The sequence below is a fragment of the Pempheris klunzingeri genome, chromosome 11, assembly GCF_042242105.1.
Source record: "Pempheris klunzingeri isolate RE-2024b chromosome 11, fPemKlu1.hap1, whole genome shotgun sequence".
Lineage (NCBI taxonomy): Eukaryota > Metazoa > Chordata > Actinopteri > Acropomatiformes > Pempheridae > Pempheris > Pempheris klunzingeri.
In genome coordinates this window covers 3,016,042-3,034,173 of record NC_092022.1, presented here as the reverse complement: position 1 = coordinate 3,034,173, position 18,132 = coordinate 3,016,042, and the positions used below count along the sequence as shown (strand labels likewise).

General features: G+C 43.7%; 1 protein-coding gene across 1 annotated transcript in view; it reads right to left on the bottom strand.

Moving 5' to 3' along the window:
* Positions 1-856: 856 nt before the first annotated feature.
* plxnb1a (plexin b1a) overlaps positions 857-18,132 on the bottom strand; it is a 30,291-nt gene continuing 13,015 nt past the window's right edge. Inside the window, exons 12-38 of the mRNA XM_070839129.1 lie at positions 17,681-17,779; positions 17,050-17,172; positions 16,343-16,436; positions 16,030-16,199; positions 14,296-14,447; positions 14,104-14,209; positions 13,018-13,154; positions 12,728-12,901; positions 12,393-12,627; positions 11,963-12,205; positions 11,647-11,823; positions 11,300-11,448; positions 11,077-11,177; positions 10,759-10,976; positions 10,360-10,538; positions 10,200-10,266; positions 9,422-9,568; positions 9,086-9,260; positions 8,651-8,754; positions 7,912-7,996; positions 7,044-7,216; positions 5,700-5,860; positions 4,538-4,685; positions 3,383-3,447; positions 1,973-2,048; positions 1,698-1,772; positions 857-1,049 (exon numbers count right to left, since the gene is read on the bottom strand). Coding sequence (XP_070695230.1) covers positions 945-1,049; positions 1,698-1,772; positions 1,973-2,048; positions 3,383-3,447; positions 4,538-4,685; positions 5,700-5,860; positions 7,044-7,216; positions 7,912-7,996; positions 8,651-8,754; positions 9,086-9,260; positions 9,422-9,568; positions 10,200-10,266; positions 10,360-10,538; positions 10,759-10,976; positions 11,077-11,177; positions 11,300-11,448; positions 11,647-11,823; positions 11,963-12,205; positions 12,393-12,627; positions 12,728-12,901; positions 13,018-13,154; positions 14,104-14,209; positions 14,296-14,447; positions 16,030-16,199; positions 16,343-16,436; positions 17,050-17,172; positions 17,681-17,779 — 3,738 coding nt within the window. The 3' untranslated portion in view covers positions 857-944. The remainder of the gene's footprint in view (positions 1,050-1,697; positions 1,773-1,972; positions 2,049-3,382; positions 3,448-4,537; positions 4,686-5,699; positions 5,861-7,043; positions 7,217-7,911; positions 7,997-8,650; positions 8,755-9,085; positions 9,261-9,421; positions 9,569-10,199; positions 10,267-10,359; positions 10,539-10,758; positions 10,977-11,076; positions 11,178-11,299; positions 11,449-11,646; positions 11,824-11,962; positions 12,206-12,392; positions 12,628-12,727; positions 12,902-13,017; positions 13,155-14,103; positions 14,210-14,295; positions 14,448-16,029; positions 16,200-16,342; positions 16,437-17,049; positions 17,173-17,680; positions 17,780-18,132) is intronic.

Here is an 18,132-nt window from a genome sequence, read left to right as displayed (position 1 = left end):
AAGAAAAAACAAAAAAAAAAAGCGAACACTTTTACAAAACACTGCTTTTAAGTTCGATCTACACGAGGCAGCATCTATGAATTGCGTTAACAGGACGACTGGCAATGTGGAGCTTAAAAAATGAAAAAGAAAAGCTATCCGGGGGAACTGCTTACACAGAGCAAACTGTCCAATGACGGCTAATTCGACTTCAGAGAGTAAGACTGGGTAGAATAATTTAAGCAAGCTAAAAGCAGAATGAAAACATCTTTCAAATACGCCGAGCGGTTGCTCAGGCCTCCACAGTGCTTTCTCATTATCTGTTTGTCCTTTATGTAAGACTTTTGACATAACGCGCCAACATTTGGGTCCTCCTTTTCCCTTTTCCTCCTCGTTCGCCGTCTCTCCATCCAGCATCCATTCCTCAGCGGAAGACAAACGAGCACAGCTGTAAACTTGCAGGAATGCTCTGTGCAGTTTGCCAAGAAAATCAAGTCAAAGCCCATCGAGATACGTGGAGTGAGAGGAAAAACAAGAAGATGTTCTTTCATTACGTCTCCCTTTAGTTGGAATTTAACATGGGTCATCCTTCCAGGGGAAGTCATAGTTCAGAAGAAACTTTTATAGTGATGTGCTTCGTTTCATATTTTCTCCTTCCCTCCCCCCCTCAGAGCATTGTCATTGTACTCCCAGGGTTAGGACCTGTGGAAATGTCAGGGAGCTTTAATGTACCTCCTGGATATGGGACAGGAAACATGGCCTGTGTCAGAGATCCTCTTAAGATAATTTCTCCCTTCACTAAAAATCACCACCAAAATGGCAGCACAGTCACACTGTGTGCTGCAATGTTCCTTTGTCCTCCTCTGTCTTAAAAAAAGGAAGGAAAACGTTGTTTCTCTCCCAGGACATCTCCCATCATTGTCCTCTTTTCAAGGTTAAAGGAATAATCTACGGCGTCCTTGGGGTCATAAGTCCGTCACTTTGTTTTCTACAGCAGCAGCGATCTGTTGGAGCCTGTAACCGAGCTGCATCTTCTGGGCGGTGGAGTCCTCTTCCAGGGCCGTGATAATCTGGGAGAAGATGGAAACAGCCATTGAACACAGTGTATTCATCTCAAGGAGGTGATATTCTAGAAGTGAAAGGGAGGTGGATTATGGGATACCCCCTTTCTCTCTACATGTTTCTCTGCATGAGTTTGGAAGGTGGCGTCCTTTTTTAGCTTTCCAAAACCATTCATTAAACAGAGAATAAATAATTAACTAGCCGCTAAACTAATCAGTTTGTGAGGTTACAGGTTGTGTTAAAAGAGCATCCTGCTCGTAGTATTCCTCCACCGCGTGGAAGCTGATCCTGAGTACTGTCGCAGTTTGAAAAAAATATGATTGTAAGTAACTTTAAATTGATAATGCCTCATGTTGGAAAGTTTGATTTGGAAAAATGTGCAAGAGTGTGAGTATAAAGGCTATACAGGCTGAGTCTGATTCAAGAGTGGGGGATTTACTGATGCATTTTATGTTATAGAACAAAATTCTTCAGCTTGTGTCAACCACAAACCTTATTTCAGTCATTTAACCAAAAGCACACTGACTTCGAGACAAACTCATTCCCAGTTTTGTCACTGCATTGTGAGTTCAGTGTTTATACATTCGAGATGCATCTGAATCACAGCACAACATACTACACACCCGACAGTCATGTTTTGTACTTGTCATACTCACTTGATCATAGTATTTGTTGATGTACTTGTACAGCTCATGTAAAGCCACAAGGCAGTTGACCTCGGCGGTATAATTCTGTCAGAAATAGAAGAAACATCAGAGGCTGTTAAAAACTGCATCGGTTGCCATTCATATTTTATCTCAAACTCCACATCCATCTTGTTAGGCGCCCACCCAGATGGAAAGAGCCAGGTCCTGAAATGATTCGCATGTTCTGCCTTTGCATGAAAATGTTATTTTTGTAACACGGGGATAAACAAGAACAGGTGACATACGCGAGAGAGTTCTGCTAGAGCGGAGTTCATCTCCTGGTCACTGGCGGAGATGGTCTGACGAATGTCTGCATAGTACCTGGGGAGAGAGGAGGAGAGGGAGAGCATAGACTTATGTATAGAAAATACAGAAAGACTGCAGGGAATTCCTGGTGAAATGAAAACAACTCAAAAACAGATACTCCTTCTATTGTTTCCTGTTATTTTATTGTCTTGTCAGTAAATACTCTACGTGTTAAATGTGAAGTTATTTTACAGCTGCTGGTAATTCAAAGCTGCATGGAGAACAGGTGCAGCGTGTACAGATGTGAAACCACCATCATCCCTGCTATCTTCACCACCGACTTGAGTTTTTTTTAAATCAGCTGTATTGAAACTCTGAATGTGACACCTTGTGTAACCAGCTCAGGTCAACAATTACAAACACCCCAAGTGACCAAAGGTTGTAAATAAAAAAAGCTAAAAACTGGTTAGTGAATATGTTGTAAAGCTTAAGGTGGATACAGGTCTAGGTTAGGTTGTGCTCAGGCGTAGCAGAGATCTGCACTCTTTTGGTTTGGTGTGTTTGCAACTGCAGTTTCTGATGCATTTGTTGCACAATATGATGATGCATATTGCTGAAAGCTGTGAGACTGAACCATACGAACCGTAAAACCAAAAGAATGAGCTGAAAAAGGCTAAAATGCAGAGTGGGATGATTACTCCCATTCCCCTTTCACATTATTCATACATAACCTTTGCATTTGTCAGTAAAATAAATATTGATTAGAGACTTGGCAATGGCAGAATTAGTTTTTTCTACTTAAAGACTAATTCTTGTCTTTCAGACTTGAGGCTTGAAGTAACACTGAGCTGAAAAGCATTGTTACACTGACCTCCTCTGGTTGAAAGTTTTAAACCTGCTGCTCCTCAGAGAACACAGAGCTACAATGTCAGGATGTGAGAAGTTAGACCACTGGAGGTCAGCGAAAAGAGGATTCACAGTTGTTAAGTTATTCTGTAAGCCAGCAATAACTAACAGATGTGCTCTGTCACCGCTGTTTGTTTCCATATGGGAAAACAGTTTGAATCCACAGTGTATTAACAGGAGCATATGTAGAGAAAGAGATTTGAACACATATTTCTGCAGCAGCCATAGTTTTAATTCAGATAATAAGGCTGCTAAAACATGACAACCTCATCTAGCGAAGCTTTAATACATCAGCGGTGTAATCTGCAGGGTTTAATGTGCAGCAGACAGTAGTAAGTGTAGCAGTCTGCTCTCAGACCATCCATGCATGGAAGCCTCGCAGGCTTAGTCTACCCTCTGTCTGGCACTGACAGATTGTCCTAGGCCCCCCCCCCCCTCCGTCTCTGTCCTCCAGCGTTTTCTACCCCTGGGGTCAGCGGGGCAACTGGCTGCCATATTCTTACCTCTCCACCATCTGTTTGTAGCGTGGGATGTCTCTGGCGTACAGCAACTTGTTGATGGGAGAGTCCTGTGCGAGGAGGACAAATGGAGAAACGTGTCCTGAATATCGCACGAGGCAGGTAATGTGAAGCTATACCGATTTAACTATGCATCAGGCTCACAGCACAGCTTGAGGGCTCGTTATAGCTGCCATCCCGGTAGGAGATGATTCACATTATTTGGTCTAACACATTTTACAAATCCCAGCTCGTAGTGCCCTTACATTATTCATTGCTAGACAGTGGACGCTACTTACATTGTGATTAACTACCATACGGCAAATAAACAGAACATATAGAAATGTGATGTGAATGTACCGTATTGTTTATCATTGTTTAGTTTCCTGCTGCTGCACCCCCCTCCTTTGTGGAACTCATTATTGATCTACATTAAAAAAAAAAAACCCAGACTGTCATCATTCATAAAAATTTGCACTATGGTTTGTTATTTTGTTTACCCCCTTTTTTATCATTTATTTTACTTCTGTATTGGCATTTTTACTCTGCATAATACATAAGGTACTTTTTATAGTGTATATGACATTTTGTATTTATTTACCTTTATTTAGTTATTTATTACCTTGCAACTTACAATATTTTCTTTTTGCTTATTTGTTTGTGTTCATGGTGGTGGTCACTTTAACTTTCTATGCTGCTACTGTAACACCAGAATTTCCCCCCGGGGATCAATAAAGTATTTCTATCCATCTATCCATCTATTCAAAAAGGCTTTTTCACTCTCCTTCTCCAGCTTCATTTCATTAGTTTGTTCCCAAGACGCTTATAAGAAGCTTTACATTCACTAATTTTGTTACATCCTATCCTATCGTCATATTGTATGTAAAGCATCTTTGAGAACTCTTAAGTATTATTATTATTATCATCATCATCATCATCATCATCATCATCATCATCATCATCATCAGTAGTAGTGGTATTACTGTTGTTATTACTGTAATACTTGTTACTACAGTGCTAACATAGTGTTTTTGTGTTTGTTTAATTGTTTAATAGAATAATACTGTTTTGTAATATTGACAGTGCCTGAAAGTGAAGTGAAGTGAAGTGAAGTGAAGTGAAGTGAAGTGAAGTGAAGTGAAGTGAAGTGAAGTGGCTCACCCGTCCCAGTTTATGATCAGCAATGGTGCAAGAATCCATGAAGGTCTGAGCAATGACGGACAGCACGGCGTCCACGTGGTCCGAGGTCTGCACGTCAAAGATGAACTGCGGGTTCTTGAGGATGTTGATCCAGAACCGCAGCGGTAAACTGGCGAGATAAGAAAGTCGAAGGACATGTAAACAGCGATCCACTAATTAGACAGTATATCAGGACGGAGAAATTAGAAATCAGAGAAACAGGGGAGCTTCAGTGAACCTTTAATTCAGAATACAACCACTGGTGCACACCACAGGGTTCTTTAAGGCTGTTTTCATACCTGATCTGTTCCAACAATTAGTTGAGTTTACTTGAAATCTGCTGCTACAGAGGTTCATTAATAAAGTGATAGCAAAGCACACTAACCATAAGAGTTGATAAAGGCAGATATGTGATGTTTTTGGCTAGATTTAAAAAATAAAAACTACAATTAAATCCACCTGCAGCAACTGTCACAAATGCTCCTATAAGCCATGAATAGGTCATTCATTGTTATCCCCGTTATCTTCCTTTAACACAAATACAAAACAAAAAGAACTAGAATTAGTGCCTTGCAGTTGTTCTCCTCTGCCAGAGCCAAATCACCAATGAAGTATCCAACCAAATGTGAAATACGGTCACGTCCTCCCCTTCTGTTCACGAGTTATGGTGATGGATAACAGCCAGAAAAGTGTTTTTGTTGTCGACCTTCTGACCTTTTGTCGTCACTCCATTCACCACAGGACACGACATTTCCCATTGTGTGAAGTCATAATGGTAACATGTGCTGTATGTATGTCAGAGCTGCTATTCTAGTATCTATAAGTAGGTGTAATAATACAGGAAAATACCCTGAGGTCCAGTCGCTCTCTCACCTGTCTCCTGTGTCCCGACCGAATGAATCGACTGACCGAATAACAAAAACAAGCTCTGGCATTTCCAGTGTGTCTTAACATCAGGCCATATAAAACCATGCCATCAGCTGTTGTCCATATGTTCTGTGTGAGCAGGCTTTGCTGACACAACACATTCTTAAACCTTGAAGTGTGATCATAACGTCTCTCAGTCGGCCTGTGAACCACTTCTGGCTTCCAACACAGTCTCATCGACATCCAAACCTTTTGTGAGCTGCTGCAGGCCAGTTACCTGTTGGTTTTCCAGATGTGGATGGTCTCAGGGTCCGTGATGTTGTGCTGCAGAGCCTGCTCATCCAACAAGTCGAAGAAGTATTTGACGGCCAGGGGCACAGGACGACTGGTGCTGAGGATCGCCGTGAATAAATCGTCCACAAACTTCTGCAGTGTTCCCTGAGATGGAGCACAGACAGTGAAACAGGCCAATAAACCAGATTGTATCTCAAGAACGTCCAAGATTAGTGTCACCAATTCAGTGTCTGACCAAATGTGAAATATGGTTACACTCTTCTCTTCTGTTCCTGACTTCTGGTGTTATCATTAATGGCCAGAAATTATAATATAATTATGACGTCACAATGAAGTTAACCTTTGACCTTTTGGGTATAAAATGTCATAATTAGCGTATGAATTCTTGAGTTATGTCCAAAAAAAAACGAGTTTTGTGGGCTCACAGTGACCTTTAACCTGTAATCACCAAAATCAAATCAGTTCGCCCTCTAGATTTGAAAAAAATTCCCTCAAGGATATCGTGTTCATGAGAATGTAACAGAAAGACAAATAGACATAAAATGTCCTGACTTCACCACTTTTGTTAAAATAAGTAAACTAATTCTTGAGTTATGACCAAAAACCTTTTTTTTCGTGTTTCATGTGGTCACAGTGACCTCGATGTTTGACCACCACAGTTTAATTGGTCAACATATATATTAAAGAGTCCTATTTCACGTGTTTTAAACACTGCAGACTCACACAGGATCAAGACTGATGATGTTTTCTTTGTGAAAATAGAAGCACAAAGTCAAGATGTGCACTCCCATTTAACCAAAGGGGTTTAGTCACTGTGAAAGAAGAGGAGCTCCGTTGTTCTTTATGGTGCAATAGCTTCTTGAAAGTTACATGCAGAGCTGGTGAGTTAAGTATGGAGGTCATCAAAAATGTAAAAGAAAAAAGTAAAGTTGAAAGCTCGAGGATAAATGCTAAATGGTCTGTATACTAGGGTTACTACTCAACTACTCAACTACTACTCAAAGCGCTTTACGTGACATCCTCATTCACCCATTCACACATCATTCTTACAGGAGGAATCATTCACACACTGAAGCTGCTTCAGGAGCAAGTTGGGGTTCAGTGTCTTGCCCAAGGACACTTCGACATGTTGACCCATAGGAACCCCCGACCTTCTGATTGAGGGACGACCCACTCTACCGCTGAGCCACAGCCACAAAGACTACAGAACTAACTAAGTGAAATAAACCAAAGTAATCTTTTCATGAGGGGTCAGTAGAACACAACAGTGTCATATCAGGTGTTTTATTTAGTGGAAAATAGAAAGATGAACACTGTTGATTTTTACCTTCATGGAGAGCAGCCGTGTGAGGTAGATCTCGGGGATAGCCTTGGCCCTCTCGCCGCCCCTCTCCCTCACACTGCCTCTCCTGTGCTTGGGCAGCTCCGACTCCTCGCTGGCTTTCACCAGATGCCACAGCCTCACTCCTCCCTCCTCCCCGTCATCCAGCATAGGGGTCTCTGGCAAGAGGGGAGTTAAACAGTTAAATGACTGTTTTTGGCTCGGTTCAATGTGGCTGCAAACTGAGAAATACTAAGCAAGGTGATGTTAAAATTAGAGAGAGGTAAGGAACATAATCAATCCAGCTGTTTTCTCTGCTTGAGGTCATCTTGGTGTTATGAAAGCACACATAGCTTTACTCAACAGTATTAGTTATTTCTCTGCTGTTCCACAACTACTTTTATTGCCTTCCACTTCATCCTACCCAAAGCTACCCTGCATAAACACTCAAACAGCGACCTCTGCTGGTTATTTAAACACACGACAGCATGAAGATCTACATTGATCAAAACTGGTTATGTAGTATTTCCATCTGGATACAGATGCCTTGATATAAAACAGGAAAAAAGAAAAAGTGTGTCTAATCTGAGCTCAAATAACAGTGTGAAATAAAACACGAGGTGTTAACAGAGGTTAAATACAAGTCAGACCTGCATTGGACAAAAACTGCATGATATTTCTTTAAGAACTGGGGGTTGTGTATATAATGACAGGAGGCCCACACTTCAGCTCATCATACTCCTGCCTTTTGCTGCAAAGGACAGACTTCAATATCATTTTAAAATACATATTCATTGTTCGTTCATATCCTGTTAATGTATTTGTGTGGATCCTCTGCGTGTGTCCAATCCACAAAAAAGTGCACAGGACTCACTTTCTCCAGGCATGTAATCATGGCTGTCATGGAGGTGATGTTTGGTGTTCCTGGGGACGAGGGCGACCGTCGCTCCATCAGGGACCTAAATTGCACAGTCGAATCACAACTTTCACACTTTGGGAAAAACTTGAAACAAAGACAGTTTGAACAACTTTATTCTTCTATCAGCCAATGGATGTGCGTCTGTCCAAGGCTCCAGCCTGTCCGTCCTTGGGAGCTGGATCTCTCCTTCACTGTGGTGCTCCCGGAGGTTTCTCTTTTCCCACTGGGTTTTTTGAGTTTTTCCTTCCCGAAGAAGGAGGGTCATAAAGGGCAGGTGATGCCTCGGACTGATCCATCGGACTGATCCATTGGCCTCATCGACTGCTGGACTCTTTATTAGATTGTTTGTTCGCTTACACTTGTTTATTTCAGTGAACTTTGTAAAGCACTGTGAGACACTCTGTTGTGATATTGGGCTATACAAATAAATTGAATTGAATTCTCCACAGAGATGGCTGTGTGTGTGTGTGTGTGTGTGTGTGTGTGTGTGTGTGTGTGTGTGTGTGTGTGTGTGTGTGTGTGTGTGTGTGTATTAGGTTGAAGCTTTGGTTTAAAACTAGGTGAAGGGTTAGAGGTTTAGGAAAGTAGTAGTTTCCAGGAATTTAGTGTAAGCTAATGTAATGTCGCCCAAAGTGATGGAAACACAACTGTGTGTTTGAGTGTGTGTTTGTGTGTATGTGTGACTTGCACCGACCTTGTAGTGTTGCAGTGTATTAAGGCGCTTCCATGAGCCTTGTACCACTGACGTCAGGTCCTCGTCGGACAGGATTAGGTGACCTGCAACACCTGCACGCCACTCTGGAGGAGAAATAAACGTGTTGGTGCACCACAGAGGCATATATGACCAGTATGGTTAGGAAATAATTATATATTTTATGTCTTATGTCTGTGTTTGAGTACTTTAATTCCTCTTTATTATGGAAACAAATAGATTCCCTGGTCTTTCACAGCAGGATTTGTGCAGAATAAGTTTGATGCATGACCTTCATAACTACTACTGTCCAAATGCTCTATGCTTAAAAATTACAGTAGTAAGTAGTAAGCTCTGCTCCAAATGACCAATGGCCCACTGGCCCCCACATTCAGAGGCTGAGGAGGAGCGTGGGGTTGTAAAATAAATTGGACTCACCCAGGTGTAATGATTCAATGTGTGGCCTCTGCGAAAATGAGGTTCCCTTCCAGGTTTGTTCCAGGAGTTTCTCCTTCACTTGGGTGATGGTGTCACAGTCCAGGACTTTGGCAGGTACCGTCTGGGTGGTGGTGCCTCCGCCGGCGGCTGCAGCTGGCATCACAACATTTAGGGTCTGGACAGATTAAAAGGAGGGTGGAAATATTGTTATATCACTATGCGGGATATCTGTTTGTGGGGATATGTGTCAGTGCTAATTGTGTGCAGTTTTCAAATTCAAACTTGACTTCAACATTAACTTAAATATATCCCTGCTTGTGTTCTGTGTGCTCTAACCAGTGTGCGGTACTCCACGTCCTCTCTCAGCAGCCGGTTGTCATTCAGCGTGTACTTGGCTTTTCCCGTCACAGCGTCCACAGGTCCCTTGTCCACCTGGTGCTTTATTGCTCTGAACAGCATGTAGAACGACTCCCCTGCTGATTCCTGGCCAAGCACAAAGACGGAAGGTCAACAATGTCCTAACACAACAGAATTTAATTTAACAGCCACTCGCTGACCAAATGGTCTCCTTTACTTCTGAGCAGCCAGGACTGGCCACCCTGCCTGCGGACGAGGAAATAACAATGAACTGAATCACATTTGCACTGGCTCCAGTACAGAGCTTTTGTGGCGCTTTGTATTATTGGATATATAAACATTGTTGACTCTTGTAGAAAAAAAGGCAGCAACAGATGAATATGACTTTGTGGGAAAATAAAGAATAAAACAGTATAATAATAACACAACTCTAAGGACTAGCTATCTCAGCTATAGCAGTGCTTCTCAACCTGGAGGTTAGGACTCCCAAAAGGGTTCTTAGACAAATATAAGTGGTGCAGTAGTTTATGATATTAATATTTTCACTGAATTCCTTTTCTATGTCATTTCATTTTGTGACACCATAATGTTTATTTCCTGTGTATTGTCCGTATAATGCTCCAGGCGTAATCACTGTTTTTACTATTTTATCCTGATGAGGAGCCGACCACTATGCCTGACTAAATACAGGCTGTTAATACAGGTGTCATCTTTATTCACTCATCTCTGGTCGGGTGTAAAATCTAAGCATACATACCCTCAGAAAGGTAAACAGACAGATGGACATCCAGTTTGTCAAAAGCTTCTCAACCACCGATTCCGTTCTGGAAAAGGAAAAAGTCCAAATGTAAGCAAACAATTTACAGATGCAAAAGGTACTGCACCTGGAGCTAAACATAAACCGGCATCACACTCACCTCCTGAGCATCAGTTTGGGGTTCTTGGCCACATATTGTTCCACTAAGTCATTAAGCAGAGTCTTCAGGATGTCTGTAAAGTATTCCAGTTTACCATGCAGGGCTACAGTCAGCAGGGAGGCCACATAGGCCCGGTCCCTGGGGGAGAACGTCCGCTGGACCTCCAGAGTGTGAATGAACTGGAGGGACGACGGGGAAAAGAAGATGTGAGCAAAAACTGCCTCGTCTACATCCAACAGCAAGTTACTGGGAGAGGTAGTGTTCTAGAAAGTCTGCACCACAGTTTCTACACAGAACATAACTCAGAGCTGTATGAGTGAGGGTGAGTGGGGACATTAAAACACCCTTAAAACAAGCCCTTTATCTAATAACCTGCTCCAAGTGACCCTGTCGGCTGACCTTGGTGAGAAAGAGTTTACTGTTGAGCAGATTGGACAGCTGAACCAGCCCTTGCTCCACAGTCTGCCTTCGACTCTCAGGAACATCCAGATCTCGTCTCAGTGGTGAGTCCTGGTGGCCGGGGAAGAAAATGCGCTCTGCGTATGCCCGGTAATCCAGGAATGGAATCCCTGAGCCCATCAAATCACTGGACATGTCCATCATCTCTGTCATCAGGTCTGAAGGAGGGGAAAAGGACATGAACATCCTTATTTTCAGACGGACTGATTGAGCTGATGTTATCTTACAAAAGGTAGTAGCAGAAAGTTTGGATTGTACCTGTGAACTCCTTCTTACAGCGGTCTCTCACACTGGTCTCCAGGTTCTCCAGCTGGATCTGCACCTTCTTATAGTCCCTCATGGCCTGTTTGCTCTTCCTCCTGACAAACAATAATGACACAGCACTGATGCATGAGCATTTCACACTGAAAATCATATTATAGCCACTGTACAGTGCAGCCTGTTGAGGACAATATAAAAAGTCAGTGCTGCACATCTTTACCTGTATATGAGGACTATGATGAGCACAATGAGAGCCACGATGGAGGCTCCCACCCCCACTCCCACCTGAGCCTCCACAGGAAACGTAGACTGGGCCTGGCTGTCATACTGCACTCTGCCCAGAGAGAAGTTCAGATTCCCCAATTTCACCTGCAAAGCACAATTACAGACCTTTTACACCATATAAGGGTAAAAAATATTGGCGTGAACAACAAGATCGAGCTCAACAAGCTAAAGTTACACAGTTAAAACAGTTTAAAATGCAATTAAGCAATAAAGACTGTCCTGTCCTTGTTCTCTGCTCACTTGACCTGACTTTAAGAGGGCTTCTCAGTGATATTTACTCACTGTGAACTCAGGCAGGCTGTCCATGCCGTCCTGCTTCTTACTGGCTGTGACTGGGGGCTGCTGGGCTGGTGGTTCACAGTACAAGTGGTTGTGGGTCAGGGTCTTCACCGCACACACCCCATCCCCGATGCGAGCCTGCACCTCATGCTTGAAGATGGCAAGGTCCAGGTTCTCTCCCTAGAATGGAGAGAGATATAGCATGACTTCTTTATCATGTCTGTGGAGAGTTTCAGTGTTGATACTTTGTTTTTAAGTTTTTTATTATTTTGGAGTAGAAAGAAGATGTGATGTTTTATCAAAGGTTACTAGCACCCACCTCAACAGAGATGATGCTGCCAGGCTTGTGGTGGTACGGTTTACTGGGGTCATTCTGGTTCAGCGGGTAGAGCTGCGGGTTGGGCTCGTAGCTGAAGGCTTCATTCCCCACGGTGCTGAAGTCAAAGTGGAGGCTGTCCAACAGGAAATGAACTTTGACCCAGGCCTTCCTGGCCTCTGGACCCACCGCCGGGGTTGGACACGAGATGAGGGAGGAGCTGTTCACGGAGCAGCGAGACTCATACTGGAGGAGAGCGCGGGAACCATAAAATGAGGCATATTAGGAAAGAAATGCGTGTTTGTGAGGGATAATGATCGCTATCAGCACTCTCCATGCTAAGTCTTCTATATGACGACAGCCTTTAAATACTTCTTAAGCCTAAAGAAAAGCATAAAACCTCAGATAGTTCTGTAGGATCACATGAACTTACCTGTTTGACATGACAGAGTGTCCCCTCAGGGCAGTCCGCCTCTGGGACGATCCTCCTCCATCTCTTCAGTGGGCCCTGATGATCCTGTCGTCTGCTCAGGCTCCCTTCTTTCCTCCTGTTGATGCCTCTTCTCCTCCGGGGAGGGAGAGTGTCAGGGGGACTGAGGGTGACCCTCATTTTGGGCTCTTGGACCACATCCAGGTTCTGACCAGAGACTCTGATAATTCTGCCTCCACTGCAGGAGGAAGTGGAGGGAAAGAAGAAAGTTGTGGTTCATTCATAATATTTCTATATATCTGAATAATTGAGACTGCTCTGTTGAGAGAAATAACCACCTGAGAAAGCTTTTGGACGGCGCAGCCATTGTGATGTTTGGGTTGGGGGTGTAATGATACACCAGACCCTGTAGGTGGCGCTCTGCCCCACCAAACCGCACAGTGATGCCGTGTTCTCCTGTTCTGTTGCTGCCTCTGGTCAAGCAGCTGATCTGATCCTCCTGGATGTGCAGCCTGAACAGAGGAAGATAGTTTAACCCACTTTCTACGCATTTTATTCCACATTTGCACGTAAATCAACTTGTTTTGTAACTCTTAGTCTTAATTCACAGCCAGTTAGAGACACTTACACCGTACATGGCACTCCTCCGATTAGGACGCTGACTTCACTCGGGTGTCCAGTCCTCAGTCTCCTGCCTCTGATGGTGAGAGACGAGCCCCCTGCCTTGGGCCCTCTTTGGGGGAAGATGCTGCTTAGCACGGGGTCCTGGTGGTGGAGAGACAAGGAGAGGAAGAAAGATAAAGGATGAGGTGCAAAGAGAGATAAAAAAAAGTCTAAATCAATAATCCAATAGAGAGCGGGTGATTTATTGGGAAGATAAAAAAGACAGCAGGGCATTCTGGGAAACACTAGAAGGCTGCCTCACAGCCTGCAAGTACAACAATTAATTTGCTTGTCACCCGGGCCAATTAATCAAGGCTGCTGTCAAACCTACAGTCCTTTTACTGTACTGTAAATGAGGAAACATGCGTTACTGCATTGCATTGCAGTGGTTCAATTACATTTCGCAAGACACAATTTCAAGTGGCACCTAATTAACAAAAGCTGGAAGCAGGGAGCTGTCGTGTCCTTAATTGGTCTGAAATCTTCTGCAGGAAAGTGCTCTCTTTTTCTTCAATAAACAAACACGGACATTAAACAGCCACTGTTAATTGTAAGAACTGTCGCACTGGGTCGCATTGGTATCACACTCTCCAAATGAGGCGTTTCAGGATTAGTTTAGAAAACTACCAAGGGACTCCCCTTCGTCTGTTTTGGTCCACACCCAAGAGGGATTTCTGTGTACTCATACATGCGACTGAGCCAAACTCGGGGGGTAACTGCTGCTTGTGAACTGGGTGTGAAAATGCCCAAGAGATGTCTTTGTTTTCTAAATGCTTGTTTACTTGCCATAACATAATTCTAAAACCCTGTAAAGCCGAAGCAGCCTTGCTAGAAGGGCAGGAGGGCAGCAGGAGTTTCTATAGATGTTCAACAGGTTTACATGCAATGTAGTAACCTGATTTAAAGGGGAACTCAACTGTTTACTTGAGGCACATTAAGTCTTTTGTGGCTCCGGAGGAAGGTGCCACGACACACCTTTGAAAAAAACGTTTCCATTAACAAATGGGAATCTTGTGTGCGCCTGTAACATGCCGACTGTTGCTACGCTCACCTGGAAGCTGAAGACCTGAGCGGACAGTCCGAGTCCTCCTCCCCTCACTTTGACCGAGGCCTGGCCGCTCTTCTCTCCTCCACTGCTCGTAGTCTCACACACGATCCTACAAGACGAAGACAGTTACAAAACGTGGAGAGAAAAAAGGCTGATATTGCGAGCAGTTTATGTTCACATGTACCGCTGACTCGCCTTGAGGAGACTTCATATCGGCTGTGGATGACGCTGCAGGGGACCCCAGCGACTGTGACTGAGTTCTGGATGTCTTCGGCTCTCTGACCGAGGTTAGAGCCCGAAATAGTCACCACTGTCCCTCCCTCCACGGGGCCGGATACTGGGTCCAACTGAAACACAAGAGGACCAAAAGTGTGAAATGTATATCCTGCCTGACGTAATGCCTCAGATACCATGACAGCATGACAGAAACATGTCCAGTGTCCAGTAGGCATGTAATGATACGGTCAGCTCAATACAGCTTACGACACTGGGTTCATGATTTGATGCAGCACTGTTAACAGCTTGACTGAATACAGGCTGAGTGGTAAAAAAAAAAATAAAAAAATCCTCATTTATTTGTCACACTCCACATTTTCAAAGCGAATGTGATGAATTCTGCTGTTTAGTCGCTTTTAAAACACGAAATGATATTAAGGCACCCTGTTGCCCTGGGGGGAGCCACATTATCACCCTCTCATGTCTGGATTGGGACCATTTTCACATCATTCCCATCATCCCCCTCCTTTGCTGTTTTCTCTCTGCTGCTAACGTCTGATAAAGGCACAACGTGGCCAAATAACACTCATATAAAACAGAACTGGTGTTTTAAACCCGGAGCTGCATTCTGAATGAGAGAAGAATGATGAGGAACTGACAGATGAGTCTGTTTGGAAGTCAATCAAGACTGAGAACTGAGTTTAAGTGGAACATAGTAAATTCAACAAGAGGAGTTCACACTAAACGGTTATATCATTATATAGGAATGAATATAGAAGCAAAAGGCTATTTTCTATGCAAAGCTTCAGTGCAGTAATGTCGACCATTTGCTCCACCAGAGTTGCACCATGACCCAACACACACACACACACACACACACACACACACACACACACACACACACACACACACACACACACACACACACACACACACACACACACACACACACACACACACACACACACACACACACACACACACACACACACACACACACACACACACACGCGCGCGGCATGTGAATGTGAGTGCATGTGAGTTATAGAGTAAACTGGCTCAGCACACAGACAAAGAGCGCTGCGACACAGAGACAGACCAATGAGTGAGCTAATTCAGCTTGTATTTCCATGCAGCTGGGGGGGAGAAAATGCCAGAGCTGTAGCTGTTGGCCGCGTTTGTAGCACCCTCAGCTCGGTTACGGAGCTCCGTGGCTGTGGAGGAAATCAAAGAGGAAGGAGGGGAGGACAGCGGTGGCTGGGCTGAGCAGCTCCACGGTGTCCAGGGTGGAGAGAGTAAGTAAACCTTATTTATATAGCTCTCTTCACAACAGCAGTTACAAAGTGCTTAGAGAGTGATGGGGGCAGAGGAGCCCGGCAGCCTGCTGTCAGTGTGAGGTCTGCTGGCTGCTCAGACTTGAGGTTCTGGGAGAAACTAAGTAGAAGCAGTTTGTTTCAGTCTAAGATGCTGGTTGCGTGCTGAAAATCAGCCCGTCTGAGCTGTCACACAGAGTCCCTGCAAGCTCTAACAGAACACATCCGGTCGTTCAGACAGAGATTAAAGGTGAGTGTGAAACCAGTCCAGCGGTCAAAACAAGAAGATAGCTCTCGTATTGCGTCTTACATTTCTCAGAATGCGACTATTTCCAACATCAGGAGCCTAATTCTCCCGTATTCTCCCTCACAGTGTTAAAAACGGGTAAAGGCTTCTTACGAAGTGAATGACAGGAGCAGGGCAGGTGTGTTGGATCTCATCGCTGCAGGAGTACTGGTACACACAGCGAGAGCTGGTGGCGCCACCACACCAAACGCAGCCATACTTGGGGTCGGCGGTGCGACATCGGCTGCAGTCTGAGCGTCCCACCGAGCAATTGAACAGAGTCACTGAAACCATGGAGAGAAAGAAAAGTCTGTGAGGAAATTATATTGTTTTAGTGTCAAAAAAAACAAACAACTCCTCTGCTGCACATAATCAGACCGTCTCACATCGCTCACACACACACACACACACTGTGAACAGGCCCCACCAGACAAATCCTCAGCGCTGTCGATGAGGAAGTTGTTTTTTCTCCTCACGTTGATCATGGCTCGGTATTCCTCCATCGGGACAGAATAGGCGTACTGAAACAGGAACAGCAATCAGCCGTCAGATCTGCAGACTCTTATATGGTAAATGGGCTGATGTTATGCACACCCATGCTGTAAAGCAGTTACAGTATGTGTCAAATTATCGGGTTGTGAGTACGAATGAAATACAAAAGTGAATCATTTAAGACAGGGCAGCTTATTGATTCCTGTTAATATGGCAGCACGCCTCCGGTTTATTGGAGTTGGCTGGTGGGTGAGGACGAGACGGCTTTACTCCATCAGACTGAGACAGAGAAAGTCTTCAACAGCTGATAATAGCAAATTCTTTTACTGCTGCTTATATGGATGGACCATATTCAACCATATAATCAAATCACTCCTCTCAATTAGCTCTTTACTAGAAGCAACATAATACTCTGCTTAAGTTTGAGCACTTATTATTATTCACATTACAGATCAGTGTAGTGCATTTCTGTTTTTGACCTCGTTTATCTCACTTGCTGGAATTTCGTCCTAAATATTTAATGATTTAGATAAATCCTTTGAACGATTTGAGACTTGAGAGTTTTCAGGGGTTTTAAAAACAGTATTTCCAGACTGAAAGGTTCAACACACATGCCTGCATATGTTGGGATATTTTTCTGACCTGGTGGGGTTGGCAGGTGATAAAGAAGATGGACTGTTGTGTGGCATGCTGCTCCACGGAGGCGTCCACCACCACTGAGTGATTCTCAATGTCCAGCACACACTCGTAGTCCAAATTCTCATCCTAAATGTGCACAGCACACACATTTAAAAGTACACAGACGCGAACATTGCACAGTAAACGTTCCATGTCAGTGTGGGTGCAATTTGTACAACTGCAACTTCAGGTAAACAAAAACAAACACTAAAAGTCATCACATAATAATAACCTTTCTGTTTCTATTTCTTTCTCACAGCGAAGATCTATCCCGGTCTACAGTAGGCATCACAAGCCCCTGTGGTCTAAAGCTCTTAATATGAGCCTTTAATATACCCGTATCCCAGGAGTATTACTTTTCAGTGTATGTTTGCAAAGCTGCTCTCATACTCCCTGCTGCAAAGAGACTTTAACACTTGCTTATTGACAATAACATGACACAAACCCCAGCGTTAAACCTTTTAGCAGAAGCTAAAGCTAGAAGGCAACTGGTATTTTTAAGTTTAAGTTCAAAGATCACATGAATTAACCTGCACTGCCACAGTCCTACTGCACCGAGGCAAAGGGCCGCTGACCCTGTGGGTGGTTACATTACCTGAAATAGGTTTAGGTGTTGCCCCACCAGAGTGACTTTCCTCTCCACATTGACAGGAAGGAGAGAGGAATCCTGAACTCTCTCCACACACGGACAATCCTGATGACACATCATTAACAATGCTATTACAAATATCTATGCAGCTGCACTTTTATAAACCTGCATCTAGATTCCACTCAATTTATTTCATGATCGTGAGTATTTATATGTGGTCGCTTCAGGCTGCTAAGGCTTTGATTTCTTCTGTTTGAGACAGATGTTTGAATATCTGTTGGAACAAGTTGCATTATTATGGTTTGGTGCCGCCTTTTATTCAACTGAGCCTGGCCTAACAGAAAGTCTGACACTGGGAACTCTGAAAACAAGAAGAAAATGTAAACAAAACATGACACAAAAAAAAAAAAAAAAAAGCAAAAACAGCAATGAAACATAAGACATACAAGTTAAACACA